The 27,659-nt window shown below is 37.3% G+C and overlaps 1 protein-coding gene across 2 annotated transcripts in view; it reads left to right on the top strand.

Annotated features, from left to right (window-relative positions):
- Positions 1 to 27,659, top strand: part of INO80 (INO80 complex ATPase subunit) — a 73,531-nt gene that overhangs the window by 8,093 nt on the left and 37,779 nt on the right. For both annotated transcript variants that reach the window (XM_068399349.1, XM_068399347.1), the window contains exons 2-22: positions 4,958 to 5,140; positions 6,008 to 6,174; positions 6,272 to 6,339; positions 7,814 to 7,975; positions 9,783 to 9,903; positions 11,201 to 11,415; positions 12,461 to 12,514; positions 14,075 to 14,278; positions 15,481 to 15,676; positions 15,873 to 15,940; positions 16,262 to 16,471; positions 17,050 to 17,130; positions 18,356 to 18,451; positions 21,040 to 21,099; positions 21,717 to 21,859; positions 22,943 to 23,027; positions 23,550 to 23,667; positions 24,690 to 24,775; positions 25,772 to 25,939; positions 26,392 to 26,525; positions 27,325 to 27,392. In XM_068399349.1, coding sequence (XP_068255450.1) covers positions 4,998 to 5,140; positions 6,008 to 6,174; positions 6,272 to 6,339; positions 7,814 to 7,975; positions 9,783 to 9,903; positions 11,201 to 11,415; positions 12,461 to 12,514; positions 14,075 to 14,278; positions 15,481 to 15,676; positions 15,873 to 15,940; positions 16,262 to 16,471; positions 17,050 to 17,130; positions 18,356 to 18,451; positions 21,040 to 21,099; positions 21,717 to 21,859; positions 22,943 to 23,027; positions 23,550 to 23,667; positions 24,690 to 24,775; positions 25,772 to 25,939; positions 26,392 to 26,525; positions 27,325 to 27,392 — 2,647 coding nt within the window. In that variant the 5' untranslated portion in view covers positions 4,958 to 4,997. The remainder of the gene's footprint in view (positions 1 to 4,957; positions 5,141 to 6,007; positions 6,175 to 6,271; positions 6,340 to 7,813; positions 7,976 to 9,782; positions 9,904 to 11,200; positions 11,416 to 12,460; positions 12,515 to 14,074; positions 14,279 to 15,480; positions 15,677 to 15,872; positions 15,941 to 16,261; positions 16,472 to 17,049; positions 17,131 to 18,355; positions 18,452 to 21,039; positions 21,100 to 21,716; positions 21,860 to 22,942; positions 23,028 to 23,549; positions 23,668 to 24,689; positions 24,776 to 25,771; positions 25,940 to 26,391; positions 26,526 to 27,324; positions 27,393 to 27,659) is intronic.

Genomic DNA, 27,659 nt, shown 5'->3' with positions numbered 1-27,659 from the left:
TGCTATTGTGGGCTGAAATATTTGAATGAGTAAGTGTGCTCACCTGCCAGCTGGTAACACTTCATCTACATGCCCTTGGCGTGTGGCAGGCGAGACGTTTTGAATTAGTTTGACCTCCCTGATGTGCCTTGCATTTCTCACAGGCTAAGAAGGGGTATTGTGGATTAGCTGGTATGTTGTACCTTAGACCTCCATGGCGGCGTGTACACTAGGAGTGTAGTTGTTACCATTATTTACTATAAAGTTTGATGTGAAATCCTCTGGGCCTTATATGAGGTGTAGAGATGCCAGCAACCGAAGGGGAAAAAAAAAAGGAAAAACGAGACTCCTGGAGGAAAAAGTACTATTTCAAACACCCGTACCAAGCAAATCCTTTCTAGCTTGCAGCTAGGCACAAGTGCTGAACTGTGTGTTTGCCACGTGTGGGGCTCCTGCTTTACACTGATATCAGTAGAAAAAACTTGTTGGACTTCATTCAGAAATAGCCAGTGGATGTTTGTTTAAACTGGGAGAATCTACTTTTAAAGCTCAGCTGCTTCATGAGAGTGGTGTTTTTGCTGTTTGGTTGGTGCGGGTTGGTGGGCATAAAACTTAGAAACCTTGTTATAAAACAGCTCTGCTCTCTGAGGACCTCCTTGGAAGATTCTTCTCCAGTGCTGGGTGTTTACTCACTGACTAGACGTTGTAATGGGCAGACTTGAAAAAATAGTGAGTGAAGAAACCCCACACCTGCATTAACATTGAACTAAGCAATGTCATTTAAAAGAGGACAAGGCTTCTTCAGAACTGAACTTAGAACTTTAAAAATATATATATATGATTGTGGAGGTTATTTGTATGAAGTTCTTACATACATAACTAAACTCAGATCCTGCTGATGGTATTTTACTTGTGCTTTTAATAGTTCAAAGGGCCACATGATACAATTAAATGGTTTTAGTGTGAGCTTCTGATTAAGTAAGAATGTTAGAGGATCCAAAGTGCCAGCCAGGCAGTGCAGCAGCTATTTATTTCCTAACATCGATTTTCTAAACTATTATAACTCTAGGGGAGATGAAGGGAGAAAGTAAATGATGACTGAATTTGATACTGAAAATTAACATAAAATTGGCCTATATCAGTAAGAAAGTCGTGATGTCAGAAGGATTCCTCTGCAGCATCCAGTCATTTTACCACCTGTAACTTGAGTGTTTACCTAAATGTTACCATCAGTAGTGAAAACATTTCAAAAATCTGTATTTCTGCAATCTTCCTTAAACTGAGCAGGCAAAAGGATAGATCTGTTTCAAAAATGGCAAAGAAAAGCAGAATGAATGTCATCACCATGTAAATCCACTGAAGCAATGTCTTGTTGATGTTCTGAGCACTGTTACCTACTGTAGTGGATAAGACTGTTGTGTGCCGCTCACTCGTTTGTTCCCAGCTTCTCTCACTTCAGTATTCAAGCAGTTTTTGCCATTGGAAATCATTGTTTCTTAATACCTAGAATGGGAACAAAAGAACAGAGAGTGAAGAAGTATCTGTCAATTAGCTTCCCGGTATTATTACTTTTATCAGCAGAAGAGCACTGTGTGACTGTTAGCATATAAATAAATGAAAGGTTGAATTCAATGGCTGAGCTATTCTGTATTTAATATGCCTGTGTAACACTTACTAAATTTGTTTGGGGCATTGTTAATACATTTAAGAATATTGTTAAGCTCTCCTGTGTTTATTTGGTATGTGGGATGCAGACGAGTAACTGTTTTGAGGACAAGAGTAATTAACTTTGTATGTACAGGAGCCTTTTGGGACAACTAAAATAGGAAGACAAACAAAAGCTTGTCTTTGTCTACAGGCGAAAAGCAGAGCACTTACACTGTGTCAGCACAAGGAGAACTTTATTAAATGCGGAAACATAAGGTTTCCTGATCTGGGAAGTAATATTTAAGAATGTAGGTATCTGAAAAAAGTACAGGTGTGTGTACATGCTTAGCATAGTGTGCACAACAAGGGGATTTAATGTGTTAAAATAAGGAATGACACCTACTCTTTGCAGTTACTGCAGTCATTGCAGACGGAGGGTGTTATCACTTGCTTTCATGTTTGCCTGGGAAGTCTGTGCAGTAGGAATGAGCCATCTCTGAGAAAATACCTTTGTTTTCCAATTACTGAACACATCTGATAGCGTCTTCTTTTCACAAGGCCATTTATATCTTACAAGTAAAGAAAGAGTCTTCTGCTGGGTTATCTCCTAAGCTGTATGAGTGTGGAGCCGGACGAGCAGCATTGCCCGTGCGGAGGAGAGGCACTGATCCAGCCTGGTGGATCCACTGAGACCAGAGCTGAGGCAGGTGTGTCTGGGCAGCTAGAAAAGCATCCAGTTACTCATTTTAGATCAGGAATATGGCTGTGTTTGTTTTGCCTCTGTCCTGTTTGCTGTCCTGCAGTTAAAAACTTGACCTCAAATCTGTCTTAATTCTTTCCCTTTATTTTGCTGCTAAGCTTGTATAGTTCTGTGAAGGCTCACTGGAGTGCAAAAGAGTACATTTGGTTTGTTCGCGTCCTCGAAGAAGGTGAATCCAAATAAAGTCTAATGTGCCTTGTGCCCTTTTGGGGCATGTTTCTTTCCTGCCGTGCCTTGAGGACAGGCAGTGCCACTAAATGTTGAGTTTTGGGAAGGAGGTTTTCTGCAAAGAGCAAACAGGTGAAAGATGCCTTGTGGTTCTGAGTAAAATCGTTAAACAATAGTTGCACATGACATTTTGGCTGGGAAAGTAAAATAATACAATGTTAACATAACATGTGCTCTTGTTGACAGATACGTTCTGAAATGCAGTGATAAAAGGGATCACTGTACTTTTTCTGCTATGATACTAGGGATTGAATCTTGCTCCTATAATATATATGATTTTTATTGTTGATCTGAAAGAAAACCACTTTCACCTTCTTGGTGTCCTTTTCTTCCATCAGAGTCACAAGTTTCATGCTGCTTCTCATTTTCTAACCTCTTTACTTTTTTCATGGCCCTGTCTCTTGGAAGACAGTTTTTGATTTTAGGGTGTTTTTTTTTTCAGATAGCTGCTAAGCAATATGACATCTGTAGATGAAAGTTCCTTGGAAAACATGACTCTTGATACTTTTGTCATAGGGAAAGCTTTCAGGTGCTTTGCTCTGTCTGTTAACCTCTGCTGGAAACGGGTATTTGGTAACAAGAGGTCAATCATTCCATCGCTGTCAGGTGTATGAAGATCTAGCGTATAGAAAGCTGAACCTGGATAGCTTCAGTCTACAAATAAGTTTTAAATGCAGGCTGTTATCCTGTCTAACAATTTCTGGTATGCTGTTCTTTATTCTGTATGGGTAAAGATGTTAAATCAAGGGTAGGTGGTTATTAAGAAATAATAAAATTTGTTCCTGTTCAACCACAGCCATTAGTCTCAAGGTGGTAATCACTTATCATAGTTTTTTGTAACTTTAGAAGTTCTGAATCTGTTCTGTAATTTTTGAGGATAAAATACTTGGGAAAAGTTAGATGCTGGTTTTCGGACTGTATACATGAAGAGAGGACAATTTGAAGACCAGATACTCAATCTATGTTTTCACTTATATAAGCTTAAAACAGTTTAGTCATTAACAATTTAATAATTAAACAAATATAAAATGTTTTGCAGTAAATTAATATGAAGCTTGCTTCAGGTTTTGTAGTATTTTTAAGAAGTGATAGAAATGAGAAGAATCCGTCAGAAGAACAATTAATCTGTCTTTCAAAAGCTGACTAGTTTTATTTTTGTCATCTACTAGAAGCAAAAGCTTAAGGCATTTATGTATTAGCAAATATTATCATATTTAGGGTATTGACAGCACTTTTGTCTATGCAGTAACAACTGTGACTTTGAAAAGAATTTAAAATTATCTTTCTTGCTATTATTATAACAATGACATCTTTTGTAATTGAAGAAAAATAAAATTCCAGTTGACAGAGTTATTACTGTAACAGCTTATTATGACATCTTTTGTAGTTGAAGGAAAATAAAACTTCAGTTGACAGAGCAATAAAATGTTTTGATAGCTTTGTTTTCAAAGTATGGATTATGCAAATATTGCAGGGGGGATGTGTTTGGATTTTTAAGTATCTAAAATCCTGAGAACAAATGAAAAATGAAAATCAGGATGGCTATTTTTACTAGCTGAAAAACATAAAGCTAGAGTGTGTTCTAAATTTGTAAATATAAATAAATAAAAAATAAAATGTAAATAAATTGCTAATTATGTGTTGCTTTAGTAAAGATAACAGTTGAATTTTAGAATGGAAGTTTTTTTTTGGTCAAGCATCGTTTGTCGACAGGCAACAGCTATGTTCTGAGTGCTGTAAGAGTAGCATTGCTTTGAAGTAAAGGAAAAGTCTTATAAATATTCTGTAGACTACAGTTGTGAACTGAATGGTAAAAACAACAGAAGAATATTTCAGTAGTTCTTCCTTTTAGGAGTAAGTTTATATATATGATTCAACCTAAGAATAATAATTGCTTTCATTCAGCTTTCATGATACATGGCTGCCCTCTGTTCAGAGTTAAACATGTTCTCTTTAATAGTGATGAAAGTTTACTTTAGATGATTAAGGACTGGCTTCATTGTACATTGCATTTCTGTGTCACCACTTGGGTTATCGTACTAGGTCAGTGCAGTGCTCGTTCCTATCAAATGGCATCCACGAAGTCGTAAAACAGAAAACTAAGAATCTGTTTTTTGGCTATGGTAATATTGTGGTGGAAAGTTCAGTGTGAATTTCTGTTTGTTTGTTTGCTTAATATAGGTGTTAACTGCAACCTAAGCTTTTTGCCCAGAACTACTTTGGTTATGTGTTCTGCAAAATATTAGCACTTGGTGTAGCATGCAGTAGATTTGCCTGCTCACCAAGTTCGTTCCTTTCACAGAGGTGCTGTTGGTGATGATAACTGTTGTTTCTTCTTAACAGCTGTGTGTTCAGAGGCACTTGTGCATGAGAGGTTTGTTCTATGGCCTCAGAGCTGGGTGCCAGGGAGGATGGCAGCTGCTCAGAGCTGGCAAAACCCCTTTATCTGCAATATCTGGAGAAAGCTCTGCAACTGGATCAGTTTTTACGACAGACATCTGCCATCTTTAACAGGAGTATATCCAGGTACCAAAACTTTTTCCGTTTTCTGTTGGGAATACCAAGGAAAGACATTTTTGTTATATTGTTCCCAGGCAACACCATATTAAGGGTTTAGTAGTGACTTGTTCATTACAAACTCTCCTTTAAAGATTTTGCGCTGTACTTCTCTTAGCTCACACTGATAATTCAGTGTGTTGCCAGCCCAGATGCAAATTAGCACAATATTTTAAAGCTCTTTTTTGTAGCTGAGTGGCCAAAACTTTGTCTGCAAAAAGTAGGATGAAGAAGCACTAAGTTGATTTTTCAGGGACATGGCCTGTAGCCGTAAGTGAAATGCAAAGACTGTTGTCAGATGCAGAATTTGTATGTAAGTAAGTTGTAGCAATGAGAAGTGAGTCATCAAGGTACGTTTCTGTCTGAAAGCAGTTTACATTTAATTTCATCAGTGTTTTGGAATTGTAGTGTTACAGAACTGATAACTGTATGGGTAATTGATAACAGGTGTATTTACAAGCATGTAATAAGATCCACACAAGGACTAGAAAAAGTATAGCTTTGTATTTCTCCCATGTGCAGTAGTTCTGATGACGACAATATTGTGCTTTGGTTTTTCTTGGTATTAGTTTCTTGCTTAGTTCATGCTTCTCAAATTAGATACCTAGTTAAAGACTGAAGTGCAGGTTGACAGCATAGCCTGGCTGCTCTGATGATTAACTACTGCTGAAGGGTTAATGGGAAATTGTTAACAGCAATATTTCTAATGTGTAAAATTCCATCTGAAGCTACCTAAATTCTGAAACATTTAGACAAATGGCAACATGTAAGAAAGTAGCATAGGCATCTCCTCTTTTGAATATTTTTCTTTCGTTGTCACCATGTATCTTCTTGCAGCGATGAAAGTGAAGATGGATTGGATGACAATCCTTTGCTGCCTCAATCTGGGGATCCCCTGATGCAAGTTAAGGAAGAACCTCCAAACTCTTTGCTTGGGGAGTCTTCTGGAGCAGGGAATTCTGGGATGCTGAACACACATTCCCTGAATGGAGTACTGCAGCCAGGTGGGCATGCAGTAGGCTGAATTTCTGCCTTCTGTGGAATAAGCTGGGAAAAGCATTATTTCTTAAGAACTTTATTTTTATTTTTTTCTCTAAACAGAACCAAAGTCTGAAAAAGGGAGCTTGTATAACTTTTCCAAACTGAAGAAAAGCAGAAAGTGGCTGAAGGTAAGAATATTGGAAAGAAATGCAACTCTTATGAAATCTGTGAGTAGAGTCCCAGTCAACACCCTGTAGACAGTGGTGAGCGATTCCATCTTGTCATCTGACATAGATCATGGTGTGTAAAAACATGTGAGCAAGCAGATGGCAACAAGAAGATAAGTTGAGCACTGGTCAGAGCATTATCACAAATTATCACAAATACAATTTCCATGTACAGTAAGTTTACAGTAAGTTTGTTCTTATCTCAATAGTCCATTTAATTTTACTTTACATGTACTACTGAGAGCTCAGAAAGTTAGACTAATATGTTTTAAGAGCTGCCTGAAATCATGTGATGCAATTTAATTAATGCAAAGTCTTGCACTCAAAAAGAGGCATAAGGTGATACAGATATGTGGTAATATTTTGTGTTGCTGAAAAGAGGGCTCTGATGAATTCTTTAGCCTTGTTCCATATTGGCTTGTTGTTTGCTGCACTGTTTCTTTTGAGGTAACTGGAGCTAGTGTCCCTTGCTAAGAAGAAAATACTGTTTTTTCAGTTTTTCTTTTTACATTAAGAGGAAACACGAAAGCAAAAAAGACATTCTGCAGAGGCTTCTCATCTTGGAAATGGAAAGAAAGAAGAGTATGTGACGGTTGATAATGAATATTGTATTAGACTTTGGGTAGAACAAAATAGAATTATAGTCTCTGTAGATTTGAGGCTTTCATTTTCATCGTGTAGCAGAATGGACAGTGGGCATTTTGATTTTGGTGAGCAGCAGCACTTTAGTTAAATTTCACAGTTGCGTACACATTCAGAAACTTTAAGTAATTTTAGTACACTTCCCAAATTAAAACTAGCTGTTATGAAATATATTAAATGGACATTTGGGACTTGGCTGAAATTTTTTTTCTAAGATGAACTCACTACACGGTCCAAATAAGGATGGAAGGAGAGAGCGGAATGGCGCCTTCATGCCATCTTTGCATTTTCATTGTACTGTAGCCTTCTCTGGTTAGCAAAAACAGGTTGTCAAGAGGTCAGATAAGAGCCAAACATGCTGCAACTGATGCAGATGGAAGTATTAGAATAGCAGGACAAACTGCAAATGGGGTAGGAAGGTGCCTGTAACCATACATCACAAAACGCCCCTCCTGGTATCCTGGCTTTTCTCACTACTGAAAAGAGCATTCTGAGACCACAAGCAGATGAACTGGATTCTGAAGTGTCTTAACTATCACCAAACTAACAGAAAACTGCCTCCCCCAAATCAGAAAATGTGTTTTGGATTCACTGCTGTACAGTACTGTACCTCAGAACACTATTTTCCATTTGAGGCGTTTCAGGTGGAAGACACTTTGTAAATGCTGAGTATTATTGTTGGGGCAGGCCCGCAGCCCTTTGTTAGGTAAAGGCTCAAGAGTGCTTTGCATAAATAAGCAATTCAGCGTAGGGACTTGTGATTGTTAAATTAGTTTCCATTTATTCTTGTTAGAGTATCCTTCTGAGTGATGACTCCAGTGACACAGATTCACTGAGTGATGAGGACGGAGAGGAGGAAGAAGAATTTTCTCTTTCAAGGGAGGAACTTCATAATATGCTGCGATTACACAAATATAAGAAACTGCATCAAAGTAAATACAGCAAAGACAAAGAGGTAAAAATCCAGAATGTTTACATTTCCTTGATTTTTATTCTTTCCTTTAACTATGTTATTTTAGCTGCTCTTACGTTTTTCTGAAAAAGCATAATATTTTGTGGACTGGAAAATACCCTGTTGTTTAGTACACTAGAACAATCTAACATCAGTTTCAGACAAAGGTTATTTAATTAATTACATACAGACTGAAAAGCTGTTGATGCCTCATGCTGAGAATCTGTCAATAATTTATGTAGCTACTACTGGCACGTGTTATATATAGCTTCCACAACTCTCTGTCCCAGTCACTAGAGCAAATATAGGGTGCTAGAATGCAAGATTTGGATAATACATGTAAAAACTGGGGTGCTGTGGGTTAAATTCTGATACAGGTAGTAGCTGCTGTTCAAGACTAAAATTGTGTATTTAAACCTAAAGCAGTATACTTGCATTGTCATTGAGGTGACGAGTAGTAGGGTGATGTTTACCTTCTTGAAAGGGAGCTCCTAGTTTTCTTCCTTATTGTTTTTTGTCATTCTTTGGGGTTTTACTTGACTTTCTTTTTTTCTTTCTTACCTTTTTTATTTTGGATTTTCTTCTCATAGTCTCTTTTTTCCCCCCCTCTTATAAGAAAATAGTCTGCTGCATTTCTGCATTTTTCTTAATATTAGGCCAAATTCTATGACTCTTCTGATTCTAATAATATATTTCTTCAAATTATAAGGGCTTTTGCAGAAATTATTTTCAGTGCTGTTTTGAATTACACCAGAAAGTAGTCTCAGATGAAGGAAGTCATCCTATTGTATCAGAGGATGTGTCTGAAATGAAGATTTGTCTTCTTTTTTCATATTCTTTTGAAATTCCTCCAGAGGAGTGGAGAAATATTTTCCCACCCAGGTCTTTGTTTCTGTCCACATCTTTCCTTTGTTTACTTGTGAAGTTCTAAACGAAAATTGTGTTAGCTTCTTGAAATATTACATGACTACACAAGTATTCGTATACCCAGTTTTTACACAGGTCATAACTTTTGTTAGGTTTTACACAAATACTTATTTCCAGACTAGTAAGAAATAATATCCAGTGAAAATAACCAGGGTATTGTCAGATAAGCAGTGCACACTTATGAGCAGAGGAAACACATCTGTCCAAAAAGTTTGTTTGTGCTGATGTACTCACCATTCAGAAATCTCTTATTAACTTAATAGTATGCTTAGGTTTTAAATAATTAATTTGCCTGTTTATACGTAACCGGTGTATAGTTCTTTCATATTTTAGTTGCATAATGCTTGGAATATACTGACTTTTTTGATAATTTGGGAAAAAATGCTGAGGCAGCTATATTTTTACTTGATAATCTGAACGTTCAAGTTGTTTGTCCTTGTGGAAATCTTTTAAATGCCTTTTATCTAAACCCGTCCTTCGACATCCTTTGGAATGATTAATTAAAACACCTACGTGATTTGGGAATGCAAGCAAAACAAGGAGGAGGTCCGTGATTGGACCACTTCATGTAATGCGCTGTCTTGCTGGGCAGCACCCATGTGGAAAAGACGGAGCAGTATGTTTTGAAAGTGTAAGCTTCACTGCCCGCTTGTCCAGTCTTACTTAACTGAGTGGGTTTGGCTCCCTGTGTAGAACTTGGAGGCTACCTCTGGAGCAGTGTTTTCACTTTGGGCACTGTATGATGCTTGATGACGATGCTAAATATGGAGAAGTGCATGTTTTCTGATCTCTTATGTATCATCAAGATCTGAACTTGTTTACCTGATGTCTGTTAAATGCTGTATCTGTTTTCCATTGCTGTGCTCGTTTACATCCACTTCAGTTGCAGCAATATCAGTACTACAGTGCAGGACTGCTGTCTACACATGATCCTTACTATGAGCAGCAGCGCCACCTGCTAGGGCCCAAGAAAAAGAAGTTTAAAGAAGAGAAAAAATTAAAAGGTAAAGTCGCTAACCTTGTGTTTTTAAATGGCTGCTGTGATTAAACTTCTTTCGTACATTATTTAGTTAGAATAAATATAAATGTTCAAAACTTTTGGATTTTGCATGGAAATATCCAGTTCTGTCAAGGAAAAAAATCTTCAGAAAATACTGTAGTTTATCTTCTGGGTTCTAGAAAGCTAGGGTGAAAAAAAAGGAATGTGAATTGAGAGTTTCATGGCTTTAGATTTTCCCTGTGCACCTCTGAATCTAGAATGAGAGAGTTATGCAGTAAGTACCTTATAGCTTTATTAATTTCTTCGGAATTCATAAATACAGTTGTGTATCATGGTCCATTTACTCAAGAGTTTTTTGCAAACACGATAGTTCCTTGAAAAATGTAAGAACTTATTCAGTACCTGATGCAGTTATTCCTGAATATTGTAATTCTAGTGAACAAGAAATGATAGGGAGTGAGAGTGTTTTCTGGAAATTAGAGGGAACTCAGAATTGATGTTCAGTGTGAGTTAAAATAGAACTACTTCTGAAACCTCTCAGCTGGAGTTTCTCAGATGCATGTTTGCCAGGAAATACAGTTTCCTTTCTTGATTGAGCTGGCAGCAGCTGTAAATCTGTAAGGAAGCAGGAAGAGAAGGCTATGAACTGTCAGCATAAGGTGAATTCTCTCTAGTGCAAGTACTTAAGTTTGAGCTGTGTTTTAAGGGGGCTATTTTGGGCTTCCTTCCTTCCTATCTTTCTGCAAGTTCCTTTAACTGTGTATTTTTTTTCTTGTCTTCACCAGTCTTGCAGCATCCGTGGTTTTGCATACTCACAAAGAATATTTTTAATATCTGATACCAGTATCAGTTTCCTCTGAAAGCTGGTATCTGTAATAACATGCCAATCTCTTTCAGCTGCTGAGAAGTTTGGTTTTGAGACTTATCCTAACAAATGCTAATGTTGCTACATTTAAATGTCTTACCTTTACATGCCTTTAAGTAGAATTTTACCACAAAGCAAGAAACATTGCACCAGGTCTCAGACATTTTAACTCCTAAGGCATGTTTCCTTGGGTGGAAAAATTGCATTTCACCACTGTATTTATTAAACAGGAAAGTCTTTGCGTTATAAAGTAATGAGGAAATATCTAATATGAAAAACGGATGGTACGAGAATTGGGAAATGTGGATAAGTTTGACTTTTATGTTGGTTCCACACTTAAATTGACTAGGATAGTTTACTCAGGAAATGCACCTGACTAAACGTATCCCAAAAATAGAAAAAGAAATTTATTTTTATGATCATTGTTGCCATGCAGGCAAGTTGAAAAAAGTAAAGAAAAAGAGGAGACGGGATGAAGAACTCTCTTCAGAGGACTCACCACGGCGCCACCATCACCAGACCAAAGTTTTTGCCAAGTTTTCTCATGATACACCACCACCTGGGTCCAAGAAAAAGCATTTGACTATTGAGCAACTTAATGCACGTCGTCGGAAAGTGTGGCTTAGCATTGTTAAAAAGGAGTTGCCAAAGGTGAGCTTGGCTAGTGGCACTTGATCAGTGATGAAGGCAAGAAAGCGAAATAGAAAATTAACTTAGTGGGGAGTTGACACTTGGAAAAACAGAGTAAAAAAACCCTGATTTTTCTGGTGGTCATTAATGACCAAACTGATACTCTGTAATCCATAGGCAAAGTGTAGTTTGAATTTCTTATCATCAATGATATCCAAGTGGATCATGCAGTGCTTTGCCACTGCTTTCATTTGACTGTCCAACCCTTTTCTATGAAGAGTACAGTAAACTCTAGCAGGTACTCCTACTAATCTACAGGATAGCAATGTAGAGCAAACCAATATCTAGATTTAACATAAAGTTCAGGAATGGAGTGTTTCAATCATTGTAGCATGCGTGGTTTTTGAAACTTATTTCAGAAACAGTCTAGGGAAAAGTGTTTGTCCCATTTACAGGATGAGCTTCAGGCACATCTGAAATAGAAGGCTGGGTTCTCTGTTGCTAGTTTTCTGAGAAGTGATCAGAGCGGACCTTACAACCTGCTTTTTGGAATTCACAGTTAACAGACTGAATTCTAGGAAGTTGAATATGAGTGATGTCTATGGCATCCTTTATGAACTTACAAGCCAGGCAAAGGATATGTGCAGTGGGATAGACCCTATTTTTTCAAAAGACTGATTTTGATCGCGTGAAGTACATAGGATCTACATTAATTCTTAACATCTTTGGGAAACAGTGGAAATGACTGTTGTTTACTTCGGTGATAACAGCGGAATAAGAGAACCCTGCTTTGCAATAGTATTAATTAAAGAAATGATCCTGAAAAAGGAGGTGTGTCACATGCTTCCTTCAGGAACTCGAATACATTTATGTGTGCCTTCAATAATTAAGGATGCAAAGCTGTTTCAGTCAAAATAAAAAATACTTACAGTACCTGTACTCAATTATACAGTAGTATGCATGGCTGTGGTTGGCCTGTGTATCTGCTGAAGACTGGATAGTGATCTTTTAAAATACTGTGAAGCCATTACCCTTTAACTAATTTTAAGATGGTATTCTTTTATAGGCATACAAGCAAAAAGCCTCAGCCCGCAACCTTTTCCTAACCAACAGCAAAAAGGTAAATGTTTATACTGTTACTTGTAGTGGATGTAATAAGCAAACTGTAACCTCTTTGTTTCTTCTGTTTCTTGTAATACTGACTATACTAGCAGGGCAGTATAGCAGAAAGCACTGTATAGAAGTAATTTGTCATTTAGTATAAAGCTTTCTGTTTTTCAGATGTCATTTTGGCATGTTTCATAAGGAACAGATGAAATGAGCAACATGAATTTCTTTCATGAGAACTTTTTGGCTTTCATAAGATTTAGTTTGGAAATTTTTAATTTACTGATCTTTGATACAATAAATTAATGACTTTGGTACACTTTGGCTTTTGAATTGCCCATCTGTCCACTAGTTAGAATTTGCTGGTTTAAGCATTCTTGTTTAAATCAAATGCTGTTTTAAGCATTCTTGTTTAAATGTGTTAATTTACATAAATATATATAGGAGCTGAGATTAAAAATAGAACAATTTTCTGCTTAAGTGATGGCAAAAGGAATTTATCTCCTCATCCGAGTATTCTTGAGAGGTGTCATTGTTTCTACCTAGAAGGCTTTACTTTCGGGACACTTGGTAATGGCTTTCTGAGCATTTTTCAAGTGTTACGCTCAAGTGTCTGATTCATTTTTATGGCTAATGAAAAGGTAATCAAGTATATGACTGAGAATCATCAGAGCCAATTCAATCATCAGAGGAAATTTTCCGTTCTATATACACATTATCAAGAGAGGGATCATTTTCTGTGTAGGGATGCAGAAAACAGGACCTGCATGTATATATTTAAGAAACTTTGCTGTAGGTAGGTTCCCTCCTATGGTCCTCCTTAGCCATCAGAGAGTGGATTTCTTCGTGATGTCTGGGCAAATAGGCTGTCGTCATTGTATTTGTTGGTATCTCAAATTGCATTTCAACAAGTGAGTGATGCAGCAGACTTAGAGGTTTTGGAATACCACTTTTTTTTCTTTGTTTTCGTTTGATTGATCACTTGAAATCTGTGTGTTAGAATTGTTGATGTGCAAATTTTAGTGGAGGAAAAAAAACCTGTCACAAACATCAAACCCAACAATTTTGACGGTTATGAGAATTATATTAATTTATTTATACTAGAACGAAAAATTACATGGTATTATGTTTCTTCATGAGACAGTAGGAAAATTGTAGGATACTCCTTCACTTTTCAGTGTATTAACATGTGAATGGGATTGTATTTCACCAATACTGCTATTGTAGCAGCCTTATTAAAACAGTGGGAAAGCATGGGTACCACAGAAAAGAGTCTAGAAAAGATGAGTCAGAGTTGCAGGCAGGCCTTGAACTCTGGTCTCCTGAGTCCCTTTCAAGGACCTACCCACCAGATCAGTCCTTGAGGTTTTGTCTTCTCCACCATCTCTGGAGGTTTTTGGATGTTCACATTCTCTGATGCCATTTCAAAAGCAGTACTGCTGAATAACATATCACAGTTTTTCTCCTCTGAAGGATCAGACTTGGTTGTAATTAAATTTGATTTTGTTTATTGCTGGCTTTCTTTAAAATCTGCCCATTTTACAACTGTTTCCAAAACGTTATTTCGCTCTAGCTTGCCCATCAGTGCATGAGGGAGGTACGTCGAGCTGCTCTCCAGGCCCAGAAAAACTGTAAGGAAACTCTACCACGAGCACGTCGTCTTACCAAGGAGATGCTTCTCTATTGGAAAAAGTACGAAAAGGTGGAAAAAGAACATCGTAAACGAGCTGAGAAAGAGGCTCTGGAGCAACGCAAGCTGGATGAGGAGATGAGAGAGGTACAGCAAAAACACAGATTGATGATAATTAATTTGTTGAGGAAACACAGTAGTGACCAGATAATCTGAGTTTCTAAATTCAGGCCATGACATTCAGGGTTTTTTTTTCTGTTTCAGTGGTATTCCACATATTACTACTGCTATCTTAATATTCTTTACATAATTTTTCTCACGTTAGCTAGAGCTGATTAAAAAAGCCTTCAAACTGTGTAAATTCGTTACAAATGAATGAGATGGAGGAAGGGATTAGACAAGCAGAGTGTCTCTCAGAGATACATAACTCAGTGTTAGTAAGGGCCAGGCTTTTGTGGTGGTTTGTACATCATTCTGAGTCCAGAAGGCAAGCCACATTTTCATTCACATTGAATTTTTTTTTTTCTCTTTTTTCTCCCTGCTGTAAACTGCTATCATAATTTATATATGGGGCACAGAATTTTTCTGTGATTGCTTTTTTGTTGGCCAAGTGACAGCTTCATGTACTTCCTTACAGAGTAATAAGAGTTGAATTTAAGAAAAAACTTTCTTGCCAAAGCTCTCTAGTGGATTTATGGTTCTTACCTTACATGTCTGGTGATGAGCTAAGGTTGACTCTTTAGAATACCTTATGTTTACTTTTATGCTCAAATTATGCTTCTGTTTATTGTGTTCCTCTCATTCTTGCAAGTTCATAAGCATTTTGTGAAGGCTGCAGCTGACTTAGACTAGCAGACCAGAACCTAAGAGTTTCTGCAATGTCTTGCTGAACCCAGAACCATGATAACATCTCAGCTGTATTACCTAGTGGTGCATTTCACATATTCTACCGTAATTCTCTTTACTAGTAAATAACAGAATGTTGGAGTTAGGTTGTCATGAGAGGTTTCTTTAACTGTTCCTTTCTTTTACTGTAGACCCCTGAAATCCTGTTTATTTTTGTCAATCTTTTAAACTTGCTTTTATTAGATTATGACGTTCTTTGCCATGGTTACTGAATTACTTTTCATTTACAACAATTTTATATTTTAATACAGGTGCTTATGGTGGTGGTCAGTGTTCTTATGTGCAACTAATATTTTGATATCACAGTGATGTGCATAATATAATCTAGATAGATAAGTTGTTGATATATTATTAGATTAAATTATTTTTTCTTTAATTATATTTTAAACATTAAACCTTTTTTTTTCCTCCTTTCATGTTTTTTGTAAATGCTCTTCTCTTAGGCTAAGAGGCAGCAGCGAAAACTTAACTTCCTAATCACACAAACTGAATTATATGCCCATTTCATGAGTCGTAAACGAGATATTGGACATGATGGAATACAGGAGGAAATCCTGCGCAAACTGGAAGACAGCTCTACCCAAAGGCAGATTGATATTGGTGGAGGAGTAGTGGTCAACATCACGCAAGAAGATTATGGTAAGCGATTCGTCTACAATCCTTCCTGTGCACTGTTTTGAAATTTACTGTACTCTGCATGTTATCGTGCAACTTACTATTTCAAGCACAAAATCTTTTCTATGTAAGAAGCACTGCCATAATTACTGGATTTTACCTGTGTGTTAATTTGGGTGGTTACTGCTGCAGAGCTCTAACAGAGAGATGTTGTTTTCAGATAGTAACTATTACAAGGCCCAAGCTCTGAAGAATGCTGAGGATGCTTACCAGATTCATCAGGCCCGGGTATGTATTTTTTGAATCCATTAGGTAGAAGAGAAAGCAGAGTAATTGGTAAAGGCCACAGAACCAGGATCTTTCATACCAGTCAAGTAGGTTTGTTTAATCCTGGGTGCCAGATTTGAATTTAATTCTATTGATACTTCCTATGCTAAACAGGTAGAAAAACAGAATATAAAGATTTGGGCTATAGGAATAGATTTGTTTTCTGTTACTTTCTGGCAGACATCCTATGTCTTAATGGGAAGTGTAAAGCCGTTTACTATGCAGTTTCTTGATAAATTAGTATGTTCATCATCTTATGCATACTTTCCTCTTCCTGTTTAGACCAGATCATTTGATGAAGATGCGAAGGAGAGTCGGGCAGCTGCTTTACGGGCTGCTAACAAGTCCGGTACTGGCTTTGGAGAGAGCTACAGTTTAGCAAACCCATCTATCCGGGCAGGAGAAGATATTCCACAGCCTACTATTTTCAATGGAAAACTGAAAGGTTACCAACTGAAAGGCATGAATTGGCTGGCCAACCTATATGAACAGGTATCTTAGTACATCTTGCCAATTTTTAAAACTTGTAGGATTGCTTAAGTCGTTAGAGTAAATTTTGTCAAAAAAAATCGGTGGTTTTGAAAATAAACTGTGTATACTAATACATCTGTGATGTCTTTAGAAGAAAAGAAAATATTATGTAAGCCACCTATCAGTATTCTTGATTATTTAGGAAATAACAACTTTGAATGGGGCATTAAGTTCCAAGATTCTTTATGTGGGTGTTTATACAACTGTTTATCACTTAGATTATATACTGCTTGGAGCTGCATACTGTTTCAGATTTGGTCAGCTGGTAAACTGCAGGTAGCCTTGTCCTTGTGTGCGTACCCACTTGGCAATGTGATTGCAAAGTGCAGACAGGCTGATGAAAAAAGTCAGCCCGAGAAATGAATGAAAGTGCAGTTGAGATAAATTATCTCTTAGTAGAAGACACAAGAGACAATAAGGTGTTTCAGAGTTGTTACACTGGGGCTGCTCCCCCTAAATTCAGTGGCAATGATTCTGCTAGTCCTGTATGGATTAAAAAGTAGTAGGGTGAAAGGTGTTCTTTTCTGGATCTTTTGCAGGGCATCAATGGAATCCTGGCAGATGAAATGGGTCTGGGTAAAACGGTACAAAGTATTGCTCTCCTTGCACATCTGGCTGAGGTAGGTGGATTATAGCTTATTCCTGGTCGGTATGCTTGATAGAAGATGCATAATTTTCATGTTTGAGATGAATTCTAGATTATAAAGCATAAATGTCTTAAAAGGCATTTTAGCTATGGCATTTCCCTTTGTTTTAAAGCTATGCCTTAGAAAAGGTGTGTGTGTATGTATATATAAGTATATATATTAATAAAAATGGAATTTTCATTTATTCACAGAGTAATATCTTTTCACTTGCACTTAATATGAAAGCCTGATAAGAGAACAAGTTGAAGGCTTCATGGTTCACTGACTTTTACAAATCAGAGAGACTTGTAAAAATGAAGCCCAAATTCTGAGCTTCATGGCAATCAGTGTGGATTTCCATATTTGTGGTTTTTTTTCAGGAAGCATAGTTATTTTTCTGTGCCAGGGCAGACAAACAAAACAGAAAAAGCAACAGGAGTTTGCTTCTTTATGCAGAAATAGGTATCTTTTTTTAAAAAAAAAGTCTTAATTGGTATCCAGTCACTTGCCTTAAACAGGAGATACCAACCAAGTGATACCGAGAGCAGAACTAGCTGCAGCAGTGACCAAATGACAGTTATTAAGTGCATTTGTTTATGTTCTTTTTGATACCACTTCACTGGCACTGTCAGCCACAATAGTGGAAAAGTGTGTAGAGCCAAAGGCTCTTGAGCTCATCTGTAGGGAAGGGGTTACAGATAGGCTTGTCTCCCTGTTGCACTGCAACTTGAGATTTTTGGAAGCCTACACACGGCTTTTACTTTTTCTGGCTTTCCCTTCTGCAGGCCAGCTTGTAACTACCAATACCCTAATGGCCCAACTTTGTTGTTCACCAGAGGGCATTCTAATGTGATGTGGTGGAGCAAAGCTTGCCAATGCCACCTGAAGTTCTTCTCCCCAGTGTGACAGGGGCTGTTAGTAATGTGAAGGTGGCAACTTTCAGAAACAAAGGAGCGAGACATTGAAATGGTGGTGGTTGTTCTGGTTTGCTGTTAGAAATAAGTATTAGTTAAACATTAGATCTGCTCTATTTGATTCTGTATCACCCTGCTGTGCTGGGAGGAAGTTTTTTTTATGTTGCATGTAGTTCCCTCTCTTATGTAGCCACTATCATTTAGTAGTTGTAAAGCTGTATCAGTCTGTCTCTGTGTCCCTTCCCTTCAATTAATTTCTGGGTGTCTTTTTTTTTTTTATTATTTTTTTAATATGTATCTTCCAGAGAGAGAACATCTGGGGACCTTTTTTAATAATTTCACCTGCCTCTACTCTTAACAACTGGCACCAGGAGTTTGCCAGATTTGTACCTAAATTTAAGGTAATGTGAAGAAAGTTATTTGTTTTCTCAAAAGCAAACTGTTTTATTCTCCTGAGTTCTTTACCACATCTGGATGCCTGATTACATTGGAATTTGAAACTGTAATGGGGCTAATTCTGATACTTTTTTTCCATCATCCATTTTTTTCTGGAGCATTCAGTTTTCTAGGGCTTAAAAACATTCTTACTTGAATCACAGGATTTTCAGTTTGTGTCAGCTTGAGGACACCTTCTCAGTGAGGAATTGAAGCAGAGCAGGGAGTGGATGTTCAGTTCTAATGTGTGGGCCTGGCAGCAAATACAAGAATAATATTTTAGTCTTATGTACTATTTTTAGGGTTAAAGATATGTTTTCAGTCATTCATGTCAATTTGGGTAAGATAAAGATTCTATGTGAACAAAACTGAACTCTAAACAGATTAGCGGGAGAGAGAATGCAGTTGTTATTACAGAAAAATAGAAGAACCGTAGACGTAGAATCAGGAATCAAGAAAAAGGAGAGAAGTGAGGCACAAATAGAGAAGAACAAAAAGAATAGAAGAAAATAAATGGAGTTCTTGAGGTATATTATGAATGTGGAAAGATAGTAAGGTAGAAAGCAAGGAACGATCAGTTACTGGAAAACAAGCTGCTTACCTGTTCCCCAGTGGAAAACATCGGAGTGTTGCAAAGGAAGATTTGACAAGAATGTGTACTGCTGAAACAGCTCTGAAATTTTAGAATTGAAGATAGACAAAAGCGTCAGAAGCTTGCTGTTACATCTGCAAAAAGAATAGCTTAGAGTTTAAATATTTGAGTTGGTAACATTGTAACCTTTGATATAAAGACGTCTTGATCAGTTTTTTTTAAATATGTGATTTTCTTTTATACAGAGAACATATAAGAACAGTAAAAGATACCTGGTTATAAGTAACCAGTATACCCATAATATCCAGGCTAATTGTTTAAATCTCTTGGCTACTTAATAAGGTGGAGGAAAAGACTTAGAAGTATTACTATAAGTAATATTTGATTTCTTTATCTAAGGTAGGGCAATATTAAAGGACTTGCCTTTTACCACATAGCTTGCTCTGCAGATCCGTGATGAGGCCGTATGTTGGTTATGGTGGTGTATATTTTGAGGTATCTATATGAGGAGAAGTTGTGCTAGAATGTAGTTCAATTCTGGATGATTCAAGTGGCTCATATTTTGCGATAAATTGGGATTACTGAGACTTCGAAGAACCTGCTGGAGAAATAGAAATGCTTGTTAGTGAGGAGTTACTTTAAAAAAACCCTAAAAATAATCCATTTCTGTATTTGCATAGCCCACAAGCCCTGACTAAAAACCCTTGAGCAGAAAGCATTAGATCAGTTGGCCTTTATACCTACTTACTTTCTCCTTTCCTTTAATCAGTTCATTGTATAGAATAGGCAAGCAACTGCTTACGCATTCTCCTTCTCATGAATGAAATACAGAAAACATTACAAAAATGCAGTCAGGATGCTTGTGAAAAGATAATTTTCCCTTTTTTGATTAAAAAAAGTCTATGTAATTATACATCTGTTCTTTGGGTTAATTCCATAATAATGTTTACCTCATCCATGGAACAGAACATGTTTTAAAAAGAAGTTTTCTAAACTTATGATTGTTATGTTTACAACTTCAATCAATCTTTTTCAACCAGTTTTGTTCCTGCTTCTAATAATACACAAGTGCTTCTAATCATACAGAAGCATGTAGTCAATTATGCATGTAGTAAATCACAGTGAATTAATTTCTTCAGGTCCATGGCAGAATATGTAAACTAAAAGGCAAATCACTTTTTTGGTTAGTCTGGTGGTTTTTTACTAGCATGCTTATTTCAGAACAGTTCAGCTAAAGTCACTGTGAAATTTGGAGCTTGTCAGTTGAAAGATGGAGATGTTTAAGAAGTTGCGCAACCTCAGAAACCAGCGTTTCTCACTTCCAGACAGAAGATGGCAGTACAATATTATTAACCAGTAACTCTGAGTTCAGTGCACTGCAAAGATCTGTTCTGAGTAATAGCACCTGGGAAATTCTGAGCTATAAATGGATTAATGGGTTTCTCTGGCAGTAGTGCTTGCTTTTTAAAGTTCTTACATTAAGTATGTCCAGGCCAGATGTTTTAACTTTATCTCAGATTTTTGGAGACAGTTCTGACATACAAAACCGAGGGGGCAACTGGGTATGTTAAATAGCGGAGAACAAGCCCACTAGCCCTGTAGGGTTAACTGTGACAGTTGAGGGCAGACCTCTTTCTGCCGTAAGCAAAGCATCATTTTTAATTTTTAGAAAAAACCTGACTAGAAAGCATAACATGTTACTGGGCATTTTGAGATTCTCACCATGGCTTGATCTAGTCTTTGTACTAGGCGTGAGTTGCTTGATACCTTTGCTTGGAATGCTCTGTTTCTAAGCATTTTTGAGTGTTTCCTGATTTTTCTCTGTGTTCAGAAAGATAATTTCCCTTTTCGTTCTTTTGGAGAAAGAGGTCTGTCTTATTCTGTAGAATGCGTAGTATAAAATTCTAGAACAGGTATATCTTTATTTGAAAATAATATCTTTCTGCTTTTGTACTGTTCCAGGTGCTACCTTATTGGGGAAATCCACATGATAGAAAGGTGATCAGGAAGTTCTGGAGTCAGGTAATACCAGCATGCCCGTGTGCTTCGACCGTCTTTGTTATTTGTGAAGAGTAAACCAGAAACTATTGCTACACCCCACAAAGCTGAATGATGTGTAGATATGGAGTTCTGTTTGTTCATCCATGTAGTAGCATTTTCATTAAGATAATGAGGTAGAAGGCTTCTTTTGTCCTGGAGAGCAATACAGTACAGGGCAATTCAGGGCAGTATGGAGTTTGGTTGAAGAAACTAGAACTCTGTAAATAAAGCAGGAAGTTTCAGTGTCAAGGACTGTTTATTCATATTTGAGTAAACTAACTCAGGATGCCCAAGTCTAGCATCCCTGCAGGTCTGGCAGATTGTTCCTGATTTAACAAGAGCATTTTGTAGGGTTCAATGCCTGGGTCTTTTCTGGCACATTAAGAAGCGTCTGAAATTGTTCAGGGACTGATGGGCTGAAGTCCAGATCCACCAGTTGAATAACTGTGCTGTAATTAATTAAAAAAGTCAGCTGGGGAAAAATGCAGTAATAATGGGAAGATTATGAAACAGAAGTCTGAAATTGCAGTATACACAAGTGAACTCTTCACAATATGCTTACATTATGTGGACATTTGTTTCGTATTTTGTGGTTATAGAAGACATTGTATACTCAGGATGCTCCTTTCCACGTGGTGATTACCAGTTATCAGCTAGTAGTACAGGATGTGAAGTATTTTCAGCGAGTGAAGTGGCAATATATGGTACTGGATGAAGCGCAAGCACTCAAGAGCAGCTCCAGGTAATAAATTAACTGGAAACAAAATTTTCCCTCTGTATCAAACTCTTGAAAGAATATCAAGAAAACATCAAGATTGCACAAATGGATAGAAGTTAAAATTGACACACATAAAACCCTTTAAGTGTCTTAACCTAGTTAAGTGTCTGTATGACTCTATGATGCTAGATAGATCCACTAGTTTTTTGCCTTTTAGATTTTTGTTCTCCAAATATGTAAAATGTTATTAAAAAGTAATTGTGGAGCAGAAACTCACATGGAGTACAGGACAGTTAAACAAAGCAGTGTGAAATGCTGTTCACCTTCTTTCCTGACTACTCACAGAATTCTGCCTAGTGAACAGTCTGTAGTCTTTAGTGTGCGTTGCTTGTATTGGCTCCATTAAATGCATTATTTTGATTCCTTCTCCAGTGGCACTTCCAGAGACAAACGAAGGTCAGAGCCCCGTGAATATTGTTAGCTGCGATAAAGCCTAGTCTTTGTCATAAGAGACTGTGCCTGGAAGTTTTCTGGTTATTTTCAAGTAATCGATTTGTCCGTCTTTAGTTCTGTAATTGGCTTTCCCATAAGCTTTGTCTAAATTGCCACTGTACACAGTAAGGTAAAGACTGCTTTAGATGGAGACTCATTCTGACCCAAGTCTGTCTCTTCGGCATTCTTTGGAAACTGCCCCTCTAAGAGGATTGTGATGTGTAGCTCAGCACTCCTGCCACAGTGACCCATACAGTTAGTGTTGTGAAGTCTGAAAAATGCATGATGTTCTGATTCATAAGAACGGTTTCTTTTGGGAAGTTAATTATTCTGATGATGAGATTTTATTAGTATCCAAGCATTTGTATTAAAAATTAGTAAAAAGATACTTAGAAAAATAAAATAAATGATGCAGGTTTCTTTGTAATTTGTAAAGGACTACTTCTTCCTGTAATTGTCTTGTGAAAGACTGGGGAGCAGCTGTGATAGTTTTACCCAGTGACCTCCAAAAATCATTTGGGAAGGTCACTGGAAGCAATTGGTCTTAAAATATCTTATGTTCATATCCTTCTACAAAAAACAGTTTTAATGATTTCTCTGCATTTTATTCATCAGTGTTCGTTGGAAGATCCTACTACAGTTCCAGTGTCGAAATAGATTGTTGTTGACTGGGACCCCAATCCAGAACACAATGGCTGAGGTATTCGGGAGCTCACAAGAGTGGACTTTTCTTTATAACAAGAATATATACTAAATATATGTGAACAGTTGAGAAACCTGTTGTATTTGTGTGGTTGTGAGGTCATGCTTGTAGCAAACCACTGGCAAAGAAACACAGAATCAGCACTGGGAGGGGAAAATTTGGAAGTGTGCCATGCATTCAAATAAAAGTAAAACTGAAGATACCTGATGGTTAGTAATACCTAGAACACAGGATGAAATCTAATTCTTGTGACTTTTCCTTCTGTTGGCTGAAATCATTGTGCTGTGTTTCTCACTGCTTTCTCATGGTGTTTTGTTAAGTTGATATATCTGGCATTTGTCTCGGGTGGGGGGGCGGGCAGGAAGAGGATGTGTCTGGGTTTTTGTTTAATTTTGCCATGTCTCATGATGTAGTAAAGTGATTTTGCTCATAAAGAGCTGCAAGGGTTTAGGATCCCCAATTACCTTGTCCACAGTAGGGAGACTTTTGCTGATCTACTGTTTTCTCCTCTCCTTTTAGTTGTGGGCCCTGCTGCATTTTATCATGCCAACGCTGTTTGATTCCCATGAAGAGTTCAATGAGTGGTTTTCTAAGGACATAGAGAGCCATGCAGAGAACAAATCCGCCATTGATGAGAGTGAGTGCAGTGTGTAACTGCAGTAGTTTTTATATTAAAAATCTGTTGCCTTTTCCAGCTACTAATGGATAAACTTTATCTCTCATTTTTTGTATGAGAAATGTCTTCTAAAGCAGAGAGTGCATAATAGGATTGGAATGTTATGGATTGTTGTCCATAGTTTATGTCAAAGTGTGTGTTTCTGACTGTAATGTAGCATGTGTAATGAATAGAAAAACATGTAGTGAAAATGTTGATTTGCTACTCGTCTCCAGTCCTCCTTCCCAAACATCGGAGAAACAAGTATTTTGAATATTCATATACAGAGCGTATCATCTTGGAGATCTCCTGAGTGTGTTACAAGCTCTAGCCATAAAAATTATGACACAAAGCACTAAACACCTTTTGAGTGCCAGAAGAAAAGCATAAAAATGCTTTAAAAAAAAAAAATCTTCACAGTAAATTTTACGAGATAATTATGTAGAAAAATCTAGCTAAGTAAAATAGCTGATTTGTAATCCAAGTAGAACACAGCACAGTTGGAACTTGTCACAAAAGTAAAGGCTTTAAGAGTTCTCAAATACCCAGAACTTTTGTTTTTACAGAGTATTGTAAAGACTGCAGTTGCCTGTCAATGCAGTGTGCCCTGCTTTTGTGATGCTATAATTTTGGGGAGGTGAGACTTAAAATTGTAATGATTTCTTTTCATGAATTAGCAATGTCTCATCTGAAACTTTCTTCTTCACGAATAGTGAGTGATAAATTTAAGACCATATTGTTCAGCCCAGAGGAATATAGAACACTTAAAATGCTTTAGAAGTTATTTCTTTGAAGCAGATCTTTAGATTCATAAGTTAAACATTGTAGCTCAGCACTCATTTAAAAAAAAGAAAAATCAGTAGAGAAATGCCAACTCTGTGCTGTAAGAACTCATATGGGGGGAAATAACTGAGCAGTAGGGGACTTAATTTGTAACAGAACACCATATAGTTTTCTTCTTTGGTGAAGTAATTGTTCCTTCTTCCCCATTCCCTGTATTTCAGATCAGCTATCCCGCTTGCACATGATCCTGAAGCCTTTCATGTTGAGAAGAATCAAGAAGGATGTGGAAAATGAGCTGTCAGATAAGGTGAGAAAAAATATTTATCTGGAATGAGTATTTTGACTTTATTGTCATAGCTCTGTTCTCTAATCTGTTTTCTGCAAACTCGTTTGTCAGTCTGCATACCTGAAATTTGATTATAGATCTTGCACAGACCTTCAGTTTCTGGCAGCATGTCCCAGCAATCTCATTAGATATGAATGTAACTGAAGAACCACTAATTAATAAACTTTTCTAGGGAAAACATTTTGTTAACAGTTACAAATAAAAAAATCTTTAAGCCTGATTAATTTGACATATATCACTAATTGAAGTGAAGGAGATTGATACAGCAGTGATTGGGTGATAAACATCTCCAGTTGCCTTTGTGAAGGATTTGGCATGGATTTAGGATTCTTTTTGCTTGCTTGTGAAGAGCGAGAAATGCATAGTGGCAACATCATACTCTACTCTCTTGTTAGTCTCTTAATTTCATGTGGATGTTAGCAATACTGGATGATCTTGTGGTCAACGTGTCCCCAGGTTTTGGGACCACTGGCTAAGAGACATCTACTTTGTTCTGATGTGCTTATTAATTTCAAAACTAGAACTTCGCACAGACACTGTTGTTATGTGATGAACCTGTCATTATCATGGGCTCCTGAAACTGGTTTTAGACAGCTCTAAATGGGTTGCATTTTAACAGCAGGATAGTAGAATTGGGGTCAGATTTTAAGCTCATTAGCTGCAGGTATGATGTTTTCAGAGCTTTCTAGGAATCTGTCTGTTTACTTAGTTGCGTTCGCATACTTCTAAAGGTCTGTCTCCTACATCATTACCTAAGCCTTCCAAAACACACCTGTGTCTTAAGTCCTTCCCAGGTTGGATCCTGAAATATAGATATGAATGCGACTGCCTATATATGTATTTTTTGAGAAAGTTATGTTTCCCTTAAGAAATGTTTCTCTCTGCTTTGTGTGTGCTGATGTGGTCATCCTCCGTTTCAGAGATAGAAAAGGCTAAATCTTTGTTACTGTTTTACAGATTGAAGTTCTTATGTACTGCCAGCAGACAAGTCGACAGAAGCTGTTGTACCAAGCTCTGAAAAACAAAATCTCTATTGATGACCTCCTGCAGTCCTCAATGGGCACTACTCAGCAAGCACAGACCACCACTAGTAGTCTCATGAATCTAGTCATGCAGTTCAGGAAGGTAAGGCTATTTTAAATAATGATTTTTTTAAAAGTATAATCATTCATTAGCACAGAACTGAAGTATTACTTTTAGAAAAAAAGATACAAAAAAATTTTCTGGCATAGGCAAGTAAATTTGCGTGCAGTTCAGTTGTGTTTCTGATGCAGTGTATCATGATGTTGGGGTAGAAGAGCTTTTAGCCAAATGGTGCATGCATCTGCTAACTGGTTTGGTTCCAAATTGCTTGTTGAAGGAAATCATTCACTTGGGAAGAAGAGGCAATAGCTGTCGTGTGTATAGGAAAGGATATGATGCAGTATTCAAATTTGAGTAGATACACTAAAATAGCTGTGACATACTAATCAATCTTAAAGTGTTAGTGATCAATAGTCATAGTTGATTTGGGATGTAAATGCTGTATCAGACTAAATTAATTCCTCCCAGTGTTTGACATGCTGTCTTTCTTATAGGTGTGCAATCATCCAGAGCTGTTTGAGCGACAGGAAACTTGGTCTCCATTTCACATCTCCCTAAAGCCATACCAGATTTCAAAGTTCATCTACCGTCATGGACAGATCAGGGTCTTTAACCACTCACGGGACAGGCAAGCCTACTCCACTTCCTCTCCAGCATAGCATATTTAGTATTATTACTTAGCCTTATTTTAGCTTTTTAAGTGCTAATTAACTCCCTTATCTGAGGTACTTAAATGACATTGGCCAAGCGATGCATTCCTAGTTTTCTTTCATTCATTCAGCTGTTAAGCATCTGATATCTGATGCTGGCTCTTGGTGGAATTCTCATCATCAAGTATCCCTTTGATTGATTAAGAAAGTCAGGAAAAGGAATTTAGAGTTGTTGCTGATGATGTGTAATAGAATTAAGCTTTTAAAGAGTTCTTAAAACAACACCTGGTTTCCCTTCAGTGAGTTTTCAAGTTTAAGGAAGCTATCAGTATTTGTCTGTTGTGATATGGTATATTGTGAGCATCTGCTAGTATCTTGACAGCTTTTAATGCTTACCTTTGATGAATAGAAGCTGCCCAAGTGCAGTTTGCTGTTTTCACCAACTGTGGCAATTCTTGATTAATTTTGTTTGCATTCGGTTATGAGAAGTGCTCAGGGAAGAGATGAAAAGCCGTATTTGAAGATGAGACTAACCGTTCTACAGCACAAAATGCAATTCCAGAGCAATGGTGTGTCTCCGTGTCAAATTAACAATAATGCATGTGGACTTATGATGCTTTTCTCTTACTGCAATGCAATTACAGATATCCAGAGTGCTGAAATACTTACAATGAAGAACTGAATGGTTACTCTGCATTTTCTGCTGATTGTGTGATTAAATGTTATATGTGTTAACACCTTAGTGATTTTGTTTGGTTTTGTTGCTTTTATTTTCAGGTGGTTACGGGTTTTACTTTCGCCATTTGCATCAGACCACATCCAGCAGTCTCTCTTCCATAGAAAGGGTAGGTTTACAGAACTGGGAAGCAAGTTAGGTTGCACACTTGCATGTCATGTTGTACTATGTCTTATTCAGGGGGAAGGACTGAGAGGCCAGATCAATTAGTCCTCTGGGATAATCTGATTAGAACTTGTTAGAATTCTGTTAGCATTTGTACTTGTACGTACATTTCATTTGCTCAATGCGGAAAGGATTGAAGCAGCTGGAAGGATAATCTATGGACAACTTGTTATTTAGTCACTGCTTAATCCTACTGCAGTCTCTTGTTCCA

Source organism: Nyctibius grandis, chromosome 4, assembly GCF_013368605.1.
Source record: "Nyctibius grandis isolate bNycGra1 chromosome 4, bNycGra1.pri, whole genome shotgun sequence".
In the NCBI taxonomy this organism is placed as follows: domain Eukaryota; kingdom Metazoa; phylum Chordata; class Aves; order Nyctibiiformes; family Nyctibiidae; genus Nyctibius; species Nyctibius grandis.
This window is presented reverse-complemented; position numbering and strand designations above follow the sequence as displayed.